At 39.9% G+C, this 20,878-nt stretch overlaps 1 protein-coding gene across 2 annotated transcripts in view; it reads right to left on the bottom strand.

Annotated features, from left to right (window-relative positions):
- Window positions 1-1,503: 1,503 nt before the first annotated feature.
- The window catches only part of nfatc3a (nuclear factor of activated T cells 3a), a 57,639-nt gene continuing 38,264 nt past the window's right edge, over window positions 1,504-20,878 (bottom strand). For both annotated transcript variants that reach the window (XM_026172020.1, XM_026172011.1), the window contains exons 7-10: window positions 17,279-17,334; window positions 17,028-17,154; window positions 13,259-14,335; window positions 1,504-3,104 (exon numbers count right to left, since the gene is read on the bottom strand). In XM_026172020.1, coding sequence (XP_026027805.1) covers window positions 3,055-3,104; window positions 13,259-14,335; window positions 17,028-17,154; window positions 17,279-17,334 — 1,310 coding nt within the window. In that variant the 3' untranslated portion in view covers window positions 1,504-3,054. The remainder of the gene's footprint in view (window positions 3,105-13,258; window positions 14,336-17,027; window positions 17,155-17,278; window positions 17,335-20,878) is intronic.

The following is a 20,878-nucleotide window of genomic DNA, read 5'->3' on the forward strand; positions in this document are numbered from 1 at the left end:
TACCATTAACTTTGCAAAATATAAAGACAAGTTGTATAAAATAAAGTTGTATCTCAGAGAGATCGATGAAAAAAGTGAGGTGATGCAAAGCCATGGCTGAGCTTTTGGTTTTATTGACATACACTAGAGTCTACAGTATGATGCAAGGTATTATTCCCTTTGAATAATTTCAAAAAGCACTGCAGTCTTAAAAATTACAAAAATTGAAACATACAAAATATACAAGAAATGACAATACAAGGCTTGGTAAACATAAGCTAAACCTGTATTTCCCTTATTATTATATGAGACGCTCATGTCCCCACCTTTTTTAGGAATGACATCCATTTCAAAGTATCAAAAATAGAGTTGTACAGTCTCTGTTGCTTTACTATTATGTAAAGTGGGAACATATTGTTCGGTCTTTGGTTATGACAGACGAGGGCAGCAGCCAGAGTTTACTGTCAATGCTGGTTTTGCTTCTTTTTAGTTTTTTTATTACATTTTTTTTAAATTTTATGGGTTTTTTTTGCTTGTTTTGTTTGTTTTATTTTGTGTTTTTTTGTAGACTCGCGTCTTTCAAACTGCAGAAGCAGCTTTATGCAAAAAAAGCCCAAAACATCTTTTCCCTCCCACCCCACCCTTAAAGTCCACAATTCCCCCTAAAAAAAAAAAAAAAATCAAACAAAAATAACAATAATAGTTACCGACTTATGTCTTACGCATAGAAAAATAACAACAACCCAGAACAGCATACAGACACACTGAAAACTGGTTTTCAAACAAGAGTTAAGGCATTCTAATAGTTTACATAGTGACATGATACTCGCACTATCTGAAGGTTCAGTTTTTTTTCTCTGTGAAGTTCATAAGCGACTTTACACCTATTTTATAATCTCCTTTCTCATATATAACATCATATCTCACATTTGCTGTTGTTACAATTTGCATAGCCTAAAATACATGTGTGTGCTTCTCTTGTTGAAAGTAGGACTCTTAAGATTCCTGTCTTCTGTACAGCATATTTGGTACGAACATCAAACACTCATCTGCACACTCACTCAGAACTGAACCTATTAAGATGCTTGCACCGCGTCCTCGGCAAAGCAGGTTGGCTGATGGACGAATCCAGGATGCTAACGGAATCAATCAAGCATCTAAAACACATCTAGAGTCTACTCCTACAGGCATCAAGGTCTTTCTTTTTTGTCTTTTTTCTTATGTAAAGGCATTAGGCAGAGTCTGAATGCATAGCATAATCATTTTCACCTGGAAACTCACTTCAAACCATAATTAAAGAAAACACTCCTGAGCTCTCCTCACCCTTGTCAAGCTTAAGGCAGAAACCAGTGGAAATCTTCAAATCAAAATCAGTATCTGTCTGTTCACATCCACATCATATCTGACTAAAAACCTGCCTGAAGATGCTCTTTCCTCAGGTTTGTTATTGCCGCCGTACAGGCACTGCACATCTGCGAGGAGAGAAAGAATGGGAATGAATAAATCCTGGATGAAGGAGGAGTCTTGGATTGTTATCAGCAAAGACTGATTGTTTTTAATAGAGGGATGTGGGATACCCCCCCGATACATCCGATTCCTGTTTTCTGGAGTCCTGGATTTCAGCTTTCATTGCTAAACAGGGTGCAATACATAAACATCTTTATGCATAAATACTTTCTCATAATTGCTGCCTCAGCTCTCATACCACTAGAAGTATGACTGCTGTTAGGAAACTGAAGGCACACAAAGGGCCCTGGGAGATTTGGGGAAGTGTCAGAGGCAGAAAGCTCTGTGTCTGTGGACCAATGAAAAAACTTCTCTCGAACACCAAAATAATCTGCGTCTTCATGCATCTTCCAACTCTCCCTCATCGGGATTCCTGAAATCACATCCGCATAATCCGAGCCCCATATCAGTTTCTGAAACAGTTAAACTTAAAGCCTGCTGTGCAAAACAACAAAAACAAAAAGCTTTCGCCACCACTGAAAGCTCCTAACTGGTAATAAGGCATTTGTTCAATGTGAAGAAGGCAAAGAAACAGAGGAGAAAGGAGAAGAAAAGCTAGGGTATGGTGGTGTATGGGAATTAATGTACAGATATCTACACGGCTGCAAGATTACAAAAAGTTGTGGAATGTTGCAGATCCGAAAGAGACCGGTGCCACAAGAGCTCGTTCTACCTGCCAGGACCCCGCTCCTCTAAATCTGAATATTTTCATCATTTACAGGAGGGAAAAGAAGGGAAAAAAAAGAGTGGACATCATCATTACAGCAAATTTTACTCACTCAGCCTGACAGCAAAGCTTGGCTAGCAAAGCTTTTTCTGAAATAATTATGGGTGTTCTGATCATTATTAAGCCAATTTCACCTCTTAATTGTTCTGCCACACTTTTGCTGATGTTCAATTAACCCTGAATATTTTATAGCACCCTGGTGCTTAAGAGTGTTGCCTGAGAAATTGGCAACACTGAGAGCACTGCCACAGCCTTCTGGCTCATTGTGATTGTGCACTACTGAGCATCTCTTATTCTCATAAGAAAGGTCAATGCTGGTGAGAGGGCGACGACAGCGCATTAAGTTGTCTCTTGTAGACAAACTTAAAAAAGTTGAGTGCTCAAGACTCACAGAGGTGAGAACTGATTGGTCAGGAAGACTGGGTGCTTTGAAGGGTCACAGACAGCCCTGATCATTAAAGAGCTGAAGAAAAAGAAGTTTTTTTTTTTAACGGTTTCTTATTGTTCTCTGACAGTTTTTACCCTGGCTCTAACTTGGCATGGCTACAACATCCTCCTGCTCACTTTTTTTTTAAAATCTGTGTAGTTCAGCATCAAGTTCTCTACACAGGACAAACAGTTTTAAAAGAAATCAGACGAGTGTCTTCTTCAGGCTGGTGAACTTGCAAATCCTTGTGGTTTGGAACAGACTCTCCCAACTGTATTCAGCCGTTGACAACAATCGTCTCTCTTCAACCCCCTTCTTCCATCAGGACCAGCACCCGGACCGGCACCTGGGTCCATACTGGAGGTGAGGAAGTGGCAGGATTTACGAGTTGCAGGGGATTGGCGCAAGGGCCGAGCTACGACTGGTTGGGGGACTGGGACATGTCTCTGTCGATGATCTCATTCACTGTGAAGGGAGACAAACAGAAAAAAAATATTAATAAATATTCAAAACTTTAAATATATTATATTGTCAGAACATTTGCATTTCTTTCCAGCAGAGGTCAGTGCAGTTCCACCCTGAGTTCCTCATAGGACAAAAATAGCAAATTCAAACTGCCAAAAGATTAAAATGGAAAAAGAAAATACTCAAAAAAAACTGGCAAACACAAAGGTCACAAAGTCATGGCTCTGACGTGAGATATAATCTCTCCTGACATAGCAAATGAGAGAAACTATTCCATTCACTGAATGTGCCAATTCTAAACAGTGTTCAAGTCCAAGAAATGTTAGCAGTTAGCACAGCACATTGACTCCTATAAACACACACTCCTGTGCAGCTGGCCAACCAGCGGGGCCGTCCATTACTTCATTAGAGATTTAATGGTGGTTCAGTACATTTCCTCAGGCCCGTTCATGGGGTGTGTAAGCATGGCAAAAAGGTTGTGTAAAACCAATCTATTGTTAAACACGTTGTTGAGCCCGGAGAGGCACTCAGGCACAGCGAGGTTAATTACTCAACACACTCAGTTAGAGCCTGATTTTAAATAAATAACAAGCAAGTCTTTCTCAGCCTGTTTTCCAGCCAGCCTGAATGGTTGTTTTACATCTGCTGCCTCCATTCAGAACTCACACTGGGACCACAAGAAACACAGCAGGGAGCCAGTAAAAACTCCAGCCGTGAAGTAAATCAGCTTTACTTTGACGTGGTGAGGAAGACATGAGGAAAGAAAGAGTAAGAACACTTTCATTTATTTTAAATTTATGGAAAATGTGAGGTGAATGTTTCTTTTTTTTTTTTCCATTCTTACAACATGTATGAGTTCACCTTTTATCCTCTGACTTCTTCATGTGGTTTCCCTAAGTGTTTTAAATGACACGATGACAGGTCAAAAACACAGAGTGTAGAAGACAGGCTCGGCAAACTGGTTTGGGTGGGTGTAGCAAAGACCTCTGGCCCAGTGTGACACCAGCACTCAAAGGCAGATATGTCTGTGCATGCCCATCAAAATGCAGCTCTTCTCCACCCCACTCTGTCCACATGTGCATCTGTAGTGCAAAATCAAGCCCCCACTCCTGAGAAGTTTATAAGCAAATGCTTTACTGTAACTCAGTTAAAATATGTGACAGGGAGCGACTTAGTCATCGATGAGCAAATGAACCAGCCAAGAGCGTTTCTTCAGAAAAAAGAAACCATATTCAAATTTAACAACACGCGCACAAACACGCATAAACGCTATAAAGTAATACAAGTGGAGTAAGAAAGCAACACAACCTTAATAAATTCAGCAAAACAAAGAAGTCTAAACATTTATTTTGTTAACCTTTATATCTGTTTCACAGCTTCACCGCCGCCTCCTCAAACTCAAGAGTACTTCAAGTTCATTTTTTCAAATTGAACACATGATTGTCTGTCACAGTCTGTCATGGGACCAGAAGCGCAATTTAGTGCCTTGGTGTACTTTATTTGTGTTTTCTGCTGTTCGCTTTTGTGTCTGGCCACCATCACTCACATCATCCTGTTAGCGTGGGAGGCTCTTCCTTTCCCATGTCAACCATGTTCACACACACACGCGCGCGCACACTCTCACACTCACAGCAACACCACGCACTTATGAGACTACCGTGTGATTATCAAAGCAAACATTTACCTTTGAGCATACAGTCTAACTTTGACGTATAACATGCAAGTGGACTGGTTCATTGCTTTGTCACATAATTCCTCATGTGAAATAAAGCTCTGATGGAGGACCACAGATCTCCTTTAAAGGCCGTGACCTTTTGAAAGACAAGTGCTGCAGCTGGGCTCAAAATAAACTGCATCTTACAGCTGTTAAAGGACCGCCAGAGCAGCAGCTGTATTGATAAAATGACACAGCTATAGACTGAGTTTCTTTTATTTCTGTAACACCAGTTTAATGAAGTTCAATAAAGGTTTAACATTTGACTTCTTGCATTTTTAATCCAGATCAAATTTAGAATATATCTTAATAGCACTTAACTACACTAAACGTAATTAAATTGCTTTTAGTGTGTAAGAAAAATTATGACTGTGAGCACTGATGGATCAAATTAGAGGTACACATTACAGAGTTGCGCTTACAGGCCTTCTGCACAGCTAAAGCGTTATGTGGTAAGCTCTGTTTATTCAAGGGAGTGAATCTGCCCTAATACCACAGGAATATGAGCAACATAGTGTGAAGTGCGACAGACCGACATTAAGTGGGCGTCTGCAAAAACTCATCACTTTCCGCTGTACTGATTAGATTGTTGCATAGGCAAACATTAATCTATCAACCGATAAATACGTAAGAAGAGACAAAAAAAAAAAAAAAGGAATTAGCATAAAAATTCACAAAACCCAGCTAAAGTTTACACTTATTCCGCTCATTTCGATTCAATTTGTTCTCGCTCTCTTTCAAAAAACAAACAAAAAAAAACAACAACCCTCTAGTGAGGTTTCCCAAAATGAACTTTCAGAAATATTTTCATGAGGCTTCGGTCTCGATATTACATCAGCGCTCGATGCAAATTTGGACAATTTCGTGTGGGGCCGTCGGAAATAAGCAGAACTTATTTTGGAAGAGATTTTCCATCTCAAAAGAGACATACAACGGAAAAGGAGTTTACTCCACCTCTGCCCATTTACGATTCTTTTCTGTTTCCCTTCTCATTCAATTCAACAAACTACTTGGAACAGCTTCAGTTTCATAACAAAAGTTCTAACGTGTGGACTAAAAACTAGAGCTAGCAGGTCAGTAAACCAAAACGCTTATCTCTAAGGAGAACAAGGCCAAAACCAAAGCAACAGTAAGCAACTGAGCAATCATCGCAGTCTGTAAAAATAAAACGTTTCCCTCATCACTGAGCAACAGATAATCTATGCTTCAATTTAACCTGGAGCTCCACACATCAATAACCAGAAGTGAAACAGAGGTTTGAGTCGCGCATAAGCTATGACTAGTTTCATATGCCATAGTATTTTCTCAGGTTTACTGGTATTGTTCATGACGGTGCAACAGAAAACCAGTGATTCAGCGCTGCCTGTCGTAGTAACTGTGGCTCTGAATGTCTCAGCCGAAGGGAGATCCTCTGCAGATGACTGGGAGGGGGGCTCCCTAGTCAAAATATACATCTGCAGTCAGCCTACTACCATTACTACAGTTACTCCTACTTGTAAAGGCTACAATCAGATCACTCAATCCTCTGGGAGCTAACAGATTTAAATCTTTTAACTGACTGAAAAGAACAAAAGAAACCCATGAAGTGCTGCCTCCTCTCTTAATCATCGATTGCGTTGCACGATTAAAGATGTTAACTTAGAGGGAGGACGATTTTTCCAGTCACCATGCATGCAGACCTTTTTTCTCATCCAATCTTTAGCAATACACTGTTGTGTAGTTTCCAGCACAAATACGAAAGAAGTTTGTTTTTGAATGCAGGAGAAAGAGAAAACTCTTTGTGTTAAGCACCACTACTGTCTGCCCGTAGGCTCGGTAAGAGTCACAACGAGCTAGAAGGTCCAGAATATTATAGATATTACCTCAAACCCAGGGGGAAAAAAAGCGTGGCTACAAAATGTCAGGCAGATTTTAAATCTTAGAAATAAACTGCTAAGTGAGAAATGAATTTGTTGTCAGATTTGCATATTGTGATTGAAGTGGTATCAGGGGCTCTGTTAAATTTCCCTGAAAGGAGGTTTCACATCTAGCAGGAGACCACTGTGACTGGGTTAGCTCACGTTTCTAAAGTGCATGTCAAAAGCATAGGCATATTGAAAAGATTTCCAAAATGCAAAACAGAAGTGAAACAGGCAGATGGTCATTCAGTACGATAAACATGTCTTCTGTCGAAATGGAAAGTGGGTAATTATCAAAACTCTTTATGACACACTGAAAAACATTCCCTGACCCAGGCATTAAAAACATTACCCTGGCAGTGCGGCTTAAGCAAATAGCTCAAAGTTTGAGTGATTCTTTGGTCCAGCAAATGAAGACAACATGCCACAATGGAAAATACTGGCGCAAAGGGAACAGAGGGAAGCAAGACTCGGTTTGCCTGCAACAGGGAATATCAAAGCACACAGTTTCCACTTGCAGGGCCCTGTAATGACATGCACACATCCTCACAAAGCCTCGTCTATGAGAGCAAACTTTAAGTAAAAGAGCCACTGACTGATCACACACATTGGAAATAGACGGTCAGTTGATAGAACTGGTATTGAAATCTTCCAGGCCTGCTCCGGAAAAGTCTTCCCCCCCCTTTTATTTCCATTTACCCTTCATCTCAGCTGCTTCTCTGTGATCCCTTTATGTTTCATTTTAATTTTACTTCTGGAGTGAGTGAGTGGGTGGGTGAGGGCACAGAGCATACCGGAGAAGCTTTTTACAAAGTCTCAGTTTCTCAAAGTCACTCATCTCTGTGAATCATCTGTGGATTTCCCATTTGATCTAACGGTAAGTGATTCGCAAGACTCTCGCCTTTCAACGAGGACACAGAATTGTGGTTCCACTTAGCGGATGACCGGAAGGCAGTTTTAAAACAGAAACCACTGGAGTTTGAATGGCCACTTGGGGGGCATCTCCAAAACCCACACCACTAATAAAATGTATAAACTATTGTTTTGTTTTTTTGTTTTCTTCATTTAAACTGTCATTTTCTACCAGCTGCAAGCTGAACTAAAACAACAGATTTAGAGCTTTTTCCCCACTTCAATTTTCAAAAAAAGTGACATCTTCAAATACTTTCATTAGCAAGTCTAACATCCAAAGATATTTCAGGAGCAAAGCAGGAAATCTTTTAGATTTAAGAACAAACAGAAGAAATTTATTTTTCCTGTAATATTTTGGCTACCAACAGGAATGCAGCGGCAACGTAGCATCAACAGGCTAAAGTGACTCACCGAAAGCTCACGGGCACAAACACACACAAAAGCTTGCAAACACACATTTCCACAGCATTACAAGGGGAGTGAAAACTGCTTTACTACAATCTGTCAAGTCCTTACTTGTGCAGCATGAAAATGTGGTGACTAGTATTAATTTTCCAGTTGAGCACCAATGCTCCATACCTGGCTTAAGAGCACAAAAAACAGACTGTCAACAAAGCAACAGAGAAAAAAAACAATGAAAAAACCTTAACCATAAAAGCAGCAGTACTACTTTCCTAAATAATATCATATATGCATATTTAAAAAAACAAAACAAAACAAAAAAACAACGTACGAGCTAAACTACTTTTATTACCACAGAGGGACTTCTAGGCTTTCCCTTCTTCTAACGAAAAATGCAGCAACTGGCACCGTCTCCATACCAGGTTGCGTCTGCCAAGACATCTGCATTAAACTCTTTAAGACCCTAATTGTGTGGAAAGATGACACAGAAAGTCCTTTTCCACTTGTTTGAGGGGAAAAGACCAGCAAATGTTTGCCATTGTTTTTAAAGAGCAGCGGTGGCATTTAATGGAAATCTATTTTCCTTTCACTGCTTACAGCGTTTATGCCAGCAAATCAGGAGTTTGGGGTTATCCGTGTTATTCTTCTGCCTAATGGCAGTATGAAGTCTCTAACTCTAATGTGTTAGAGACTTCATACTGTCACACAAAACAACTAATTTCTTTCTGTGTTTTCATGAAAAAAAATAATGTTCTGCAAATGACTTAAATCTGTTTGTGATGGCGACTCGACAAATTAACTTTTCATTCCAAGAAAAAATATCAATGAATTACAGCTTAGAAAAGGACCCAAAGACAAAAAGGTATTTGAAAGTCTAATTTTATGTTTAATTTCATTTAAGAGAAAGCTGTAGCTGTATTTCTCAAAGTTAAAATCCAATATTTACTGGCTTTCCCCCCCTTGGAGGGCCAACTGCTGAGAAACAGTCTTTTTGGATTACTTGGTCAGTGGCCAGTTCACCACTTTTTTTTTTTTAATTACAAACTTTCCAGTTCTCAGCTATTTGTAGCATTCATGGTGCACACATCATTTGCAGGATGCACATCATGAAATGACTTTAAATAAACAAATGACAGTTTATCATTTAGAGATAAGCAAAATGGGAAGTCGTTGGTTTCGGTGGCATTATAACATGCCTCTCATTACCTGGTACATACCAAATTATTTCTGTCTGCTAATATGAAACTACAACAGCTGGTGAATTCACAAAGACTGGAAACGGGAAAAAATTGTTTTCTGTGAAAGTAATCCATCTGCTAGCACCTTCACACATGACTTAACAGCAGATTATCTTTCTGTTAAAGAAACAAGTATCACTTTCATTTGGACATTAAGTGCAGACTTCATGAAGTGGCCCAGTAACTGAACTCTGTAAACTCTGTATGCATGTGTGAAGCAGCACTACTGAGCTGGTGGGTGGATTTTGTCACATAATGGTATAGACAGTCTAGCTGCTCCATAACCCAACTCTATTATGAAAGCTAAGCTAAGCCAACCTAGTGCTGCATTCACCATCACACTGAACATAGAAGAAGAGATTAGTGGTGCTCTTTAGATAACGAGCAAGAACATTTTTTAGTGCAAAAATGTTGCTTAGCAGATAAATCTGTGTGGACCAACAAAGATGGAGCAAAAAAATAAAAACTAAATCTCCCAACGTGAAGATTTTTCTTCCACCACAAAATGCTTTTTGTCCTTTTAGCAACAGCTGGTGAAACTTTTTCATTTGTATGTAGTCTCTTTCCTTGTAAACACAGAAAAACAGAACAATAAAAACATATATTTAAAGATGGACACTGCCTGGCATATTTGATGACATCCACAGGATGATACGTGTCGCTCAATGTGCATGTTTCTGTGTCTTTACTGTGCCAGTGTCTCTGCCTCGAGGAGTGCAAGCAGCAGGGCTCTGCCTAATATTAACCCTCAAAGCCATAGCTCACAGTTTGGGGCAGCTATGAAATTGGGCAGGGCAGCGCAGACAAAAGACCGGCTTTGTTGTGGACACACGCTGCGTGCAGTGTCGACACTACAGCAACTGCTCACATGCAAACAAAGCCAATAACACACATGCTATTCTTTCCCAGCTGTGCTCTGCAAACATAAAGACAGTCACGTGCAGATTAATTAGTTAAGTGCACAGGTTGGCAGCAAAACAGCTTCAGACTCTGTCACCATGACCACTATGCATTCTTTAAGCCGCTACCATGCTCATACAGTCACCAAACAAACGTGTATCTATAGATGCTTGGAAAACCTGCCTGACAATCTCACGGATTATAAACCTATTAACCTATTAATCACGTATACGACACCTAAATGGAAACTATAATTCATTTTCTGGTTAAAGTTCTGATAAATCTTGCTCTATACACCAAATTTGTTATAAAAAAACAGTGTCTTTGATCATTTTCCATTAAGACACCACCCAATTATATTCTGTTCTGTTTTGATTCAGACATCAAAGCAGTAGAAAAGCTCCACATTTTAGAAACACTCTGTTAAATCTCTTGTTGCTTTTACATTGAGAAGATACTTCTTTGCTTTTGTGGCTTATGGTCTTTCACTGCAAAGCCTAATAAAAATAAAGCATGGCTGCCCCTGTATCACAAAGAAGCAATTGTTATCTATGTAATTTTTATATACATCTTAAGTGCTGTTTCTCCAAAAATACACTTCTGTGTTTAGACAGGAATGAAAATTTCAAATGTGCATTACACATTGTACATAATCATTAAATTATTCAGTTTACACTTCAATTTAATTTCAGATTCCAAGAACATTTCAGATTGAACGTCTCAGTTGAGTGACCCTGCAGTGGGTTTGGATTCAGGACTTGTCTGTCCATCTGTCTGTCAGTCTGTCTTCTCACCTCCTGTGTCTCCTGCTCTGTACGGGCAGGCACACACACACACACACACACACACACACACACACACACACACACACACACCTCCACAATATCAAAAAGATGCACACAAACACAATACACACAATCTCTCCCTAACACACGCACCAAGACACACATCTCGCGCATGCTATGGTGTGCGTCACAAGTGCCATCTGCTTGCTAATCAGAGCAGTTTTCTACACATTTGTATTCCCTCTTCTATCGCCGACTTCAGTCTATGGTAGTACAGCAAAAGTTGAGCTTAAGTGTGATGGACATCCATGCAAAAATAGTGAGTCTATATTAAACCAGTCTGAGAACAAACTCTTCTAAACACAAGACGCATTTTATCAGAAAACAAATGATAATTATGTACAAGTGTTCAAAAGTCATAATTTTAGATTTATTTTTTTTTTTTCAAATTATGAAACCAGAATGCAGGTTTATCGCCACGCTTCATGAATTCATAAACCCTTGTGGTAAAATTTGTGTTCATCCTGATCTGCCTGTCTGCCAAACTGGGGTGTATGTGGTCTACTTAAGAGAGTGTGCTGCGACCTCCTAAAACTCAGAGCCGGGTAAAAACTCCACATTTCTACTTCAAAACATGGCCTACAGAGCTGGGCTGGCACAGAAAGCTATTTTTAGCCACAGGCTCAAAGGGAGAGCTTACATTCCCGTCTGAACTGTGTCACTCACAAACTTTTCTCACACTTTTTTTCAAATAAGAGATTGAGTACATGCAGCTACTTTCAAAGTGACTGTGTCTCCGTGTTTGACAGGGGCAGAGGCTGAATAAAACTGCGCTAAAGTTTCATGAAGAAAAAAAAAGCAGCTAAACAGACTTCATGTGTGCACATGAATGAGGCTGTGAAAAGGGAATAGCTATATGTATTCTTAAGTTTTATGCACTATAGAACGCCACCAGCTGTTCACACGACTTACTGCGAGCAGTGCTGTGTTAATGAGACTGACCCTTTCTAGAACGCAGTATCACACTTCCCTTACATAGCCTTGCCAGGCTACTTATTAACCCTAAATCTTCAGAACTCTCATTTGAATATGTCAGTAGTGGTAACACAACCTACAGATAAGGAGGTAGGTGACTTAGAACGGTGTGGATTAACATATTTTAGGATGAGAAGTTCATGGATGAGAGAAAAAAAAAAAGGTGCTAAATGCATGTGCTGACTTCATGGTCAATTGTTAAGTCAACAAGTTCTTCTGAGCATGCTAATTAGAGTTGTTAGTGCAGGTACACACACGCTCAAGTACACACAAGCACACACAGGATGTAATTACTGCAGCAGCACACAAACGTAGTCGTCGTGTTCCAGCCACAGTCTTTGCAAGTAGCACAAAATGATGCAATCCTCTCCCTGCCTTCAGCTCCAAGAAGCCAAAACATTCAAAATGTAATTAATCTCCAAACTGCTGCCACAGATACAGAAGCTCTGCAGTCCACAATTAGACCCTTTAATACGATACTACAGCTATCAGTCTTATTGTGTCTATGTTACCCAATACGAAGTCACAAGACCCCTCAGTAATGAACCTGTGTACACAACTGTGCACTGCAGTGACAGATGAAACACTATCACTGTTATCAGGCATCAAGGTTTCAGCCTCTTGAAAATATAACAACTGGTGCTGTGTATTGTTTTACATCATCAGGTACAAATTTATCTTGTGCGTCACATATTGTAGGGTAAATTTAATCCCTGAGCGGTCCCTTGTTTCAGACTGAAAATGAGATTGATCACAGATGGTTGTGCTCTAAATATCTTGTGTAAAAGGATAGGAAAATGTGATAATGAGAGTTGAAGGCTGGACTGACAGAAAACTGAGTGAGAGTCAAAGACGCATAGTTACACACAGAACAAAACAGGGTTGCAGAGAGAAAGAAGCATGGTTAAAATAATAATAATAATAATAATAATAATAATAATAATAATAATAATAATAATTTAAAAAAAAAATAGAAATTACTATTTTTACACTATTACTCCATCAACCTTTAATTTTTTATTTCAGATTGCTTTGTCTGTTTTGTGTTACCGGTACTTCTGAAAGACAGTCAAATTTGAATGAGTTCAGCTCTTTCTTTTTACGTAATGACAGTTAAAATTGTAAAGGCAGCTAGTTCTAAACATTGAACTTTCTCCCAAAGGTTACACGTGTTTCACTGTTTATTAAAATACAAGGTAGCCACTGAGCCTAGGCAATAAAAACTAAACCCACAGGAAATGTTTTAAGAATATAAGGTCATACATCTCACCATCATCCAGTGTGATGTCCTGTAAGCCAATGGAGCGGAAGGTGGGCTCCCTGTCCTCTGGCTCCTGTTTAATACTCAGCCTCTCCCCATCTGATTGGAAGGGCCCCTGAGGGCTTAGAGGATGAACCAGAGGCCCCACTCCTGCCGGAGAAAGGCTAGTCATGACTGGGCTCGTAGCCTGGGGAGAAAGTTGTCCTGAATGTTGCTGTTGGAGTGGCCCCAGGGGGCTGCCGCCTGAGGTGGGTGAAGATGAGGTGGGAGACTGGTACGGCAATGAGTGGAGCTGAGGAGAAGAAGGCCCAGAGTGGGGAGAGGGCACCATCCTTGGAGGAGGGGCGCTGGACGTTGTGGGACATGATGCTGATCTTTGACTAACTGGGTGATAGCCCATGGCCCTTTGCAGTGGTGTGGAGTGCTGCCCTGTTAGGGGGTGTCCACCTGGGGAGGGCACCTGGGTGGGAGAGCAGTGATAGCTTCCCAGCGTTTGGAGATGTGAGCATGAGGGAGGAAAGAGGGGTTGCTGGCTCTGTGGGGAACCCTCAATGGGGTTGGTTGTTGAAGAGGATGGAGCGGTTGGTGAGGAACAAGGGGAGGAGGGGTACAACATTCCCATGCCCATTGGGTGTGATGTTGCACTGGGGCTCTGCTGAAATGGCATCCTCTCATAGCCCTGAGGAGAAAGGCTGGGCTGGCCGTTGAAGGGCAGGCTGTGACCATGACTGTGCTGCATGGGCTGGTAGGAAGAATGAGGAGGAACAGAAAGGGGAGCAGAGTTCGGGTGGTACGTCATTTGGCAGTCTGCAGGGGGGTGATGCAAAATGCGACCCTGGAGCTGGGGCAGGTGCTGGAAAGATGGGGAGCCCAGGGAGGGGCAGGGGGTCTGCACGGGTAGCAGGCCAGGTCCGGAGCCCGTGGCCAGGCCATGAGGGGAGCTGGACAGAAGGTTATCCGATGGGTGGCCCAGCTCAGGAGAAGGCAGCTGGGTGCGCACCAGACTGCCAGCAGGTGCCCGGGGCATGGAAATAGGAGGTACCGCAGGAAGGTCCAGCTCGTCTCTGTGCTCCTGTTTAACCATAACTAAAGGGACAGAGGTACACACAGACAGGAGGAAGGGAAATGAGAAAAATCACACAGTCAGTCATGTCTGCCAACCAAACACAGCAAGAACATAGATAAAAGCAATATATGCATTTATCAAGCCAGAGTGTTGCCGTATCAACAATATCACTGCTATTTTTGCTTCAGGTACAGTAGTCCAAGGACCTAAACCAGCTACAAAAGTGAGTTGCATTTTTAAGTTTTTCCACATTTTCAGGTCCCACTAGTTTCCTCAGAATTGTGGTTTAAGGCTGAAAGTAGACTAAAAGACCCTTAAAGCTATATAAAATTAAAAAAAAAAAAAAACCTCCCAAATTTTTTATACTAAATGGGGCCATTTCCTTTTACTGTGACAGCTTAGAGCACTGCTATGCCAATCAGTAACCTATTTCCCAATCTGGTGCCTAGTGACAGTGAGTTTTATTTTTATCCAGCTCTGAATCAGAGAGAGAGCATATGTTGTCAGTCTGGCTGCCATCATGTGAAGTGTTGTGTGGGAAGAAGAGCTGAATGCCCCCCAGCCCGGATCAGACCAACAGAACCAACGAGTTCACTGACTGTGCTTTTAATCACTTTCTGGGATTAAAAGGCAAGAGGCACAGTAACGTTGCTTTTAAACTTGAAATGGCTTGAAAAGGAGCCAGGGAATACAAATATAAACAGTATATGAATAAGCTCAAGATGTTTTCATCTTTTATTTTCCGAAATTTATAAAAAAATTTAGTCCAAATACGTGAGATTTATCCCCGTTACCTGAATGACAATGCAGCGATTTCAAAAACCAAAACAGAAACAAAGGTTATTTGTTCATCAGTTTTTCTCCAAGTTTTCTCAGAACACATTCTTAAATTGGGCCAGGGCCTCTGCAGCAGCCCACGATGAAACATGAAACCGACTGATTAGCAGATTTCTTTTTTCTATTTTTGCCACAATAAAGGAGGCGGTGTCCGTGGTGACACTAGCGGTGTCAGCGACCCATCTTGACTGACTGAGCAGGGTTATTCTACTCTGCTGTAATTGGCTGAACTAATCTGTCAACGGGGAAAACAGGAACTGCCTGTGCAGAGTGGGCGTGCTTGCAAACAGAAAGGCTGGGTGGGTGGATGGGCAAGGCTGCTTATACACATAAACACACACACACACAAACACAATTATACACACTGCTGCGGTGAAAGTAAGGGTTTGGATGTGTTGCACAAAATGCTCACATGTCAATATATTCCGCCAACTATGTTTTCAGTTTGACTTGCTTTATGAGGGAAAAAAAAACACAATAACAATATCTAATAACAAGACATAAATTTGATCCGAAAAAGGATTTGAAATATTTAAGAAACTTTAACAATAAAACGTTAAGACTGAGTTCCTTAACGTTTTAAGAAAAATAAGTACACTTCACACTGTAACTCACACTCAATGTATAATAAAAGTTTCCTGGATAGCAAAAGATCTGTATCATGCAAATGCAGTGCATGTCAGAAAAAAAAAAACAAAAACAAAAAACGGTTGGCTCTGGATTGAGAAAGCTTTACAAAATAAACAGTTGGCAGGTGTTAATGTTATTGTTAGTGGAAGAGCCCTCTCTAAACCACAGCAATGCTTTCTTTGGAGAGAGAAAGAAAGAAACGAGGTTAGCAAAGCCCCCGTGGAGAAGCGTGCAACATGATGTTTTAAACTTTTGTCATTAACTTGGGGGTGTCACACAAGCGTGGAGCAATGCCAAATAATGCTTAAAGTATTATCTCACATTGCAAAAATATTAAATGAAGTAATTGTGTACTTTCTTAATTAAGAAAAAAAAAACGTTATTCAATTCAATTCAATTCAATTTTATTTATATAGCGCCAAATCACAACATAAGTCGCCTCAAGGCGCTTCATAGATATTATGAATCTAGACTCTAAAAAAAGCCCATCTGTGTTTACAAATATGTTCAAACGCTTTTTTACATACGTTTAATAACGTCAAAAAACACAAAATCTTTGATAAGCTACAAGACATTTAGTATTACAACAGTACGTGCAATCTGCAGTATTATCCGAACATTTTCTATTAGTCTGACACAACCTGAAGGTAAAATGCTTTTACTTTCACTATGTGCCCAATTCCTCATGTGGTCCTTTAGTCTAAAACACCATCAAATCAGATTAAACATCAATTAAACTCAGTAACTAATTAAGTAATTAGGTAACTAGAATAATGCTGATTTTTTTTGGTTAATAAAAAAACCCATAACAATTCCAATAGCCTGTGCAACACTACTTCCTTTTACATCGTCACCAAGTCATAATAGCACCTTGAATTCTGTCTTGACTAATGAAGACTTTCATTTATAATTACAGGTCTAATTAATACATTTCTGTATCATTTGTAGAAACTAAAAATGCTGGTTAAACAGAAATCTTGAAGTAAACTATGATCATCACCTTCATCTAATATTTGTTTTTCACTTCCTAGATTGGATTGTGGATCAGACTTTAGTCTGCTCCAAAAATACCATGGTGTTAACAGTCCTGATGGATTGTGTGATCTTAATGTGCAGAAATGGCCCAAACTCCTCAAAACTAAATTTAAGATACATTTTTAAAGCTCTTTCTTTCTCAATCTGTTCTTAAGACTTTTAAGGACCCTTAGCCGCTCTGTTAAAAAACACAAGAATATTTCAACTCACCTGAAAGGTAAGTGAAGCGTTGTGATTGGCTCCTTTTCCGCTTGCCATTGCAGACATAGAACTGCACCTGCACGGCTGAGCTCACGCTCTTACTGTGGTACGGAGGGACCTCCACCACAATGCATGACTACAAAAACATTGAGACTTTTTGTCATGAAACATATCACAAAGTTAAAAGCACTGTGGAAAGAAAAAAAACATAATGTAACTACAAAGTCAAAGAAAAATAAAAGTAAATAAATACTACTTACACCTTGAGTTTTCTCATGGATTATTTTTGCCTCAACTTCCCATTGTGGTCGTCCATCTGGAACGAATGGTTTAGAATTTTTTTTTAAAAAAGGAAAAGGCTGCATAAAGAAGCAAGAGACTTTAGATTGACAGAGATTGTAATGTCAAAGTTAAAATTCTTGAATACACATAAAAGGGACTCCCAAGTTTGTTTTTGAATTTTTGAAATCATCAGCACTGTCTCAAAATGAAAATGAAACTGCACACATTAGGTTATACTAATATATCAAAAAATCATCAACTGCTCCTGAGTGGCAGCCCGGCTAAAAACAACAAAGTGAAGCAGAGTTTCGGTGAAGAATTTACTGAGAACTTGTGTGCGTGAATCATGGAGGCTAAGCTATAATGGTGAAGCAGACAGCATCAGTTTATCGCATCACTACAATACCGCTTCAGGCCAAACACAACTTGAATCATTGCGACTTTGAAATACACTAAAAGAGGGATATAAAATACAGCGAGAAAATTATTAACTAACTAAAACGGCAGGCTATACATGATCACTACTGACTAAAGCACTTTAATTCAGAGACTTTAAAGTAAGTTGTTTTGAAACTTGTTTTGCAGAGTCTTTGTATTTTCAGCCTTCTTAAGTATGGCTCAAAAAGAGCCAAAGGTCTTGGAAAAGTAAAAATTTCAGTTTACTCAGAATATCAGGAGACATCAAAATGATGTAGATTTAAAAGCCCAAAAGCCTTACGAAGAAAATCTGGCTTCTGAGCCTTTAGTAATCCAAATATCATGCTGTTTGTCTTGCCTGGTTAAAATTATGGAGAAAGCAGTGGAATAGTTGTATTTATTCTAACATAAGTAAGTGCCAGGTTTCTGGCTGGAAAACCTCTTTTCCAGCTTTCCTATGAGGGATCTAATTATTTGGCCAGACACCTATGAGGGCAGCTGCTTGAAGGGAAGCAGCTGGGGTGAAAACACTGACAAGTTTGGACTCTGGCTGGAAGAAATCAGTCACTGCATCATTCAGAAGAATATGAACTGTGACAAATAAATTACTCAATTGCCTTTTAGCTTATGTTAATTTGCAGTTACTTTTTTCAGGACGTATGTCTGTGAAGGTTCTGAGAACCTTTTTCAGGGCGCCTACATGGTGCAAGTAAAATGTGCACCTGCATAGCCTCTTCCACAAAAACCAAAGGATTCCCCCAAATACCACTTTCAGGCATCTGCAACAAGTCTGCAGAGAGGCCTAACCTACATGTAGATCCCAGCAAACTAAGCAGTCTTAGAGGCCTAAGAGGCAGTCTTAGAGTCATTGTAACATATTCTACCAAAATCAACTATGGGTTTTAGAAGGTATTCTGATCACACAGAACATTAGCCTTACTTGTAGTAAGCACAAAAGACAGATTCACTTGATTGCAAAAGAAGAGCTTAACCTGTTGATAAAAAGAGAATTTTTTCCCCCCTCAGTGAAGAAAATGACCTTGAATGCCTTTGAAGCCGACAGCAGTGCATTACAGCAGCACAGCATGTTGACATTCAACAGGCAGCAGCAAGGGCCCCACATGCTCTGTCAGACAACAAGCTTCGACAGGAGCCTCATACCACCACCGAGACAATAACTCGGTTCATCGAGACACCCTGCACACTCCAGACAGAGGGAAAGAACATGCTCTGATTGTGCTGGGAGACAGAATAAAAATATAAAGGGTGATTGCTTTTTATATTGCAACTGTGGGCTTTTTCTTTTTAAGAAGCTACAGCTGAAACACTGGAGTAACCAGGCTGTATTTGAAACAATTCAAGGTAGCCTTTAAAGTCAAACCCCTTCTATAAACAGTCATGCTTGTAAAAACTGACTCATACCAGTTATGGACTCAGTTTAACCTCAGTATTTGACAAAGAGTAGCAACAACAAATACATATGTGTAAATTAGTGTAATTGTGTTTCCATCTCCAATTATTGTATATTGCATTAAATTAACAAAAACAAGATTCATACTAAAACTGTGCAAAACCTAACAAACCTAAACATCTATCTGCTTTAATAGGCTCTCACTCCAACTCAGATATAGATTGGATCTGTATCCGTTTATAGTAAACTTACTTAGTAGCATCTTGCAATGTAAGTAAGAGTGACAGTGGGCAAATCTCTAGTTTTTCATAAATCTGTTGTCCCTCAATTATGAGAAGCCGTGGAAAAATATCTGTCATTGCCTCTCTTTTTTCTTCCATTCCAATACTTACTCCAATCAGTGTTTTTCTGCACTAAAAGCAGGCGGATTAGTCATAATCAGGTAGATCGTTTACACAAACCCAATCAACATTATTGCCCTCTCTCCTTTCATATTTTTCTTCCACAGTCCACTGCGTTCATGCACCAGCTTTTCTCCCTACCCAAGATGTGCCTCTTGAAGGTTTCCACATTTCTATGCTATGCTTCACCTGGTACACCTTAAAGAGCTAAACACATTCCTCCAGGCAGCTTTTTTTGTCCTTAATTTTTTTTTTTCAGAATGCCTCTCACTCACTCACTCACTCACTCACTCACTCACTCACTCACTCACTCACTCACTCACTCACTCACTCACTCACTCACTCACTCACTCACAGAAACATCACTCAACCTTTCTGCCGTGTGTGAACTTGATTCTGTAGCTCTTCATCACAAAAGTGCCTCAGGCAAGCAGAGACTGGCTCAACAAAACTCATGCATTTAAAATTTCCATCCCAAGTAACAGCTATTATATTTGTTGTTATAGAGTCATGTATAAAAGAGAGAAAGGATAAGGAAGAGAAAGAGGCCCACTTAACAGAGACTGGATGAATACCATGGGGGTTTAACTGAGGCTACATGTACAACGCGTTTTCATTGTAAAACAATGTTTTAAATGCAAAAGCTCTCTTTCTAAATGTGGGGCAAAGTGTGTGCATGAGTAAATCAGGAATCAGAGGGTTGGTTTATGTAATAAATACTACAGTAGATGAACAGCAATAACAAAAAGACCAGAGATTTCTTTGTTTGGACAGACAATGAGGTGGAAGTGTACTAATGGCATTTAAAAAAGAGGACTTACACACACAGGGTGAAATCAAGCAATGTACAGTATGTGTGCCTAGCTATACAATCATGGCTATATTAAGACTGACGAGACCTGTGCAATTGTCTGAACAAGTCTCAGTTTCTTGCTGCACAGACTAAGCCACAATCTTGGATTTTTCAAACTAAACTCAGACCAGAATCACTTTTGGTTAAAGTCATTTAGTGGGTCTTGAAATACCAGATTAGTGAGGGCTGAGGCAAAGGTAATAAAAGTTGCATGCTTTAAATCAAAATGATCTGGATGTAGCTATATCCTGAGTATTTTTTTTCAGCCTAGATAGATATATAGACACTATCAATCCCACAAGGGAATCTTTAGTATTTATTAAACTAATACATTTTCGTTATAGAATTTTACATTCATCTTGTTCCCCACACTCACATACTCTTTACACGACACCAGTATTATTTAGTAGTGTAGCAAGTTTTTGTCACTTGCATACCAAATGCAAGCCCAGTTGATTGTCATTATTGTAGATGCAGAGATGTCCCCATCTCCACT

The sequence above is a fragment of the Astatotilapia calliptera genome, chromosome 1 (assembly GCF_900246225.1).
Source record: "Astatotilapia calliptera chromosome 1, fAstCal1.2, whole genome shotgun sequence".
Taxonomy (NCBI): domain Eukaryota; kingdom Metazoa; phylum Chordata; class Actinopteri; order Cichliformes; family Cichlidae; genus Astatotilapia; species Astatotilapia calliptera.